At 54.4% G+C, this 1,192-nt stretch overlaps 1 protein-coding gene across 1 annotated transcript; it reads right to left on the minus strand.

The window, feature by feature from the left end:
- Positions 1-204: 204 nt before the first annotated feature.
- On the minus strand, positions 205-1,187 carry LOC109378888 (glyceraldehyde-3-phosphate dehydrogenase-like; the record flags this gene model as incomplete). The annotated part of the gene is made up of 2 exons (XM_019635144.1): positions 205-379; positions 782-1,187. Coding segments are annotated over 2 exons (546 nt in total), but the record flags the coding sequence as incomplete, so codon positions are not given.
- Positions 1,188-1,192: the final 5 nt, after the last annotated feature.

Genomic DNA, 1,192 nt, shown 5'->3' on the forward strand with positions numbered 1-1,192 from the left:
CAACACACTTAGTATTTTTATTTTTATTTATTTATTTATTTATTTTGACTGGATACAGTGAACTTTATTGATGGTGCATGACAAGGTAGGGCTCCCTCAGCCCCTCCCCTTCTTCAGGGGGTCTGGGATGGAAACTGGAGGTCAGGAGATTCTCAGTGTGTTAGGGGATCAATTTGGAAAAAGAACTCCTTGATAGCTGAGGGCCTCTCTTCTCGCTGGGGCTGGTGGTCCGGGGGCTCTTACTCCTTGGAGGCCATGTGGACCATGAAGTCCACCACCCTGTTGCTGTAGCCAAATTCATTGTCATACCAGGAAATGAGCTTGACAAAGTGGTTGTCGAGGACAACGCCAGCCCCAGCATCAAAGGTGGAAGAGTGGGGAGCCGGCCGAGTGGCGCCTTGGTTAAGAACTGGCTTGGGACTCCAGAGGGCCCCAGTTTGGATCCCACATATGAAGGCCAGTGACACTGCCCTCCACAGCTGAGATGCTGAACAACAGCTCAACTTGGAGTCGACAGCATAGGCTGCAGTCACTGCTGCAGTGGGTTGCCATGGGCTACCGTGTATGGCAAGCAGCCAGCAGCAGCGTGAGCGGCCAGCAGCTGCCGTGAGTGGCGGTCCAGAAGCCGGCGACTGATCTGCCTCGCCCGGGAAGAGTGCAATGATGGTGCCAAAAAGACAGCAACTTGTCTGTTCCCCTTCCCCCAATTCCCCAGCACTGTTCCCATCCCCCAATTCCCCAATCAAAATCTTTAAAAAAAAAAAAGAGGTGGGAGGGTGGGTATCACTGTTAACGTCGCAGGAAACACCCTGGTCCTCAGTATAGTCCAGGATGCCCTTGAGGGGGCACTCTGATGACTGCTTCACCACTTTCTTGATTTCATCGTATTTGGCAGCTTTCTCTGGGCGGCAGGTCAGATCCACAGCCGACACATTGGGGGTAGGGACACGGAAGGCCATGCCAGTGAGCTTCCCGTTCAGCTCAGGGACGACCTTGCCCACAGCCTTAGCAGCCCCAGTAGAAGCAGGGATGGTGTTCTGGGCAGCCCCTCGGCCGTCACGCCACAGCTTCCCAAAGGGACCATGCACGGTTTTCTGGATAGCAGTGATGGCATGGACTGTGGTCATGAGTCCCTCCACGATGCCAAAGCTGTCATGGATGACCTTGGCCAGGGGGGCCAAGCAGTTGGTGG

This window comes from Hipposideros armiger, unplaced genomic scaffold (assembly GCF_001890085.2).
Source record: "Hipposideros armiger isolate ML-2016 unplaced genomic scaffold, ASM189008v1 scaffold_6305, whole genome shotgun sequence".
NCBI classification, from domain to species: Eukaryota; Metazoa; Chordata; class Mammalia; order Chiroptera; family Hipposideridae; genus Hipposideros; species Hipposideros armiger.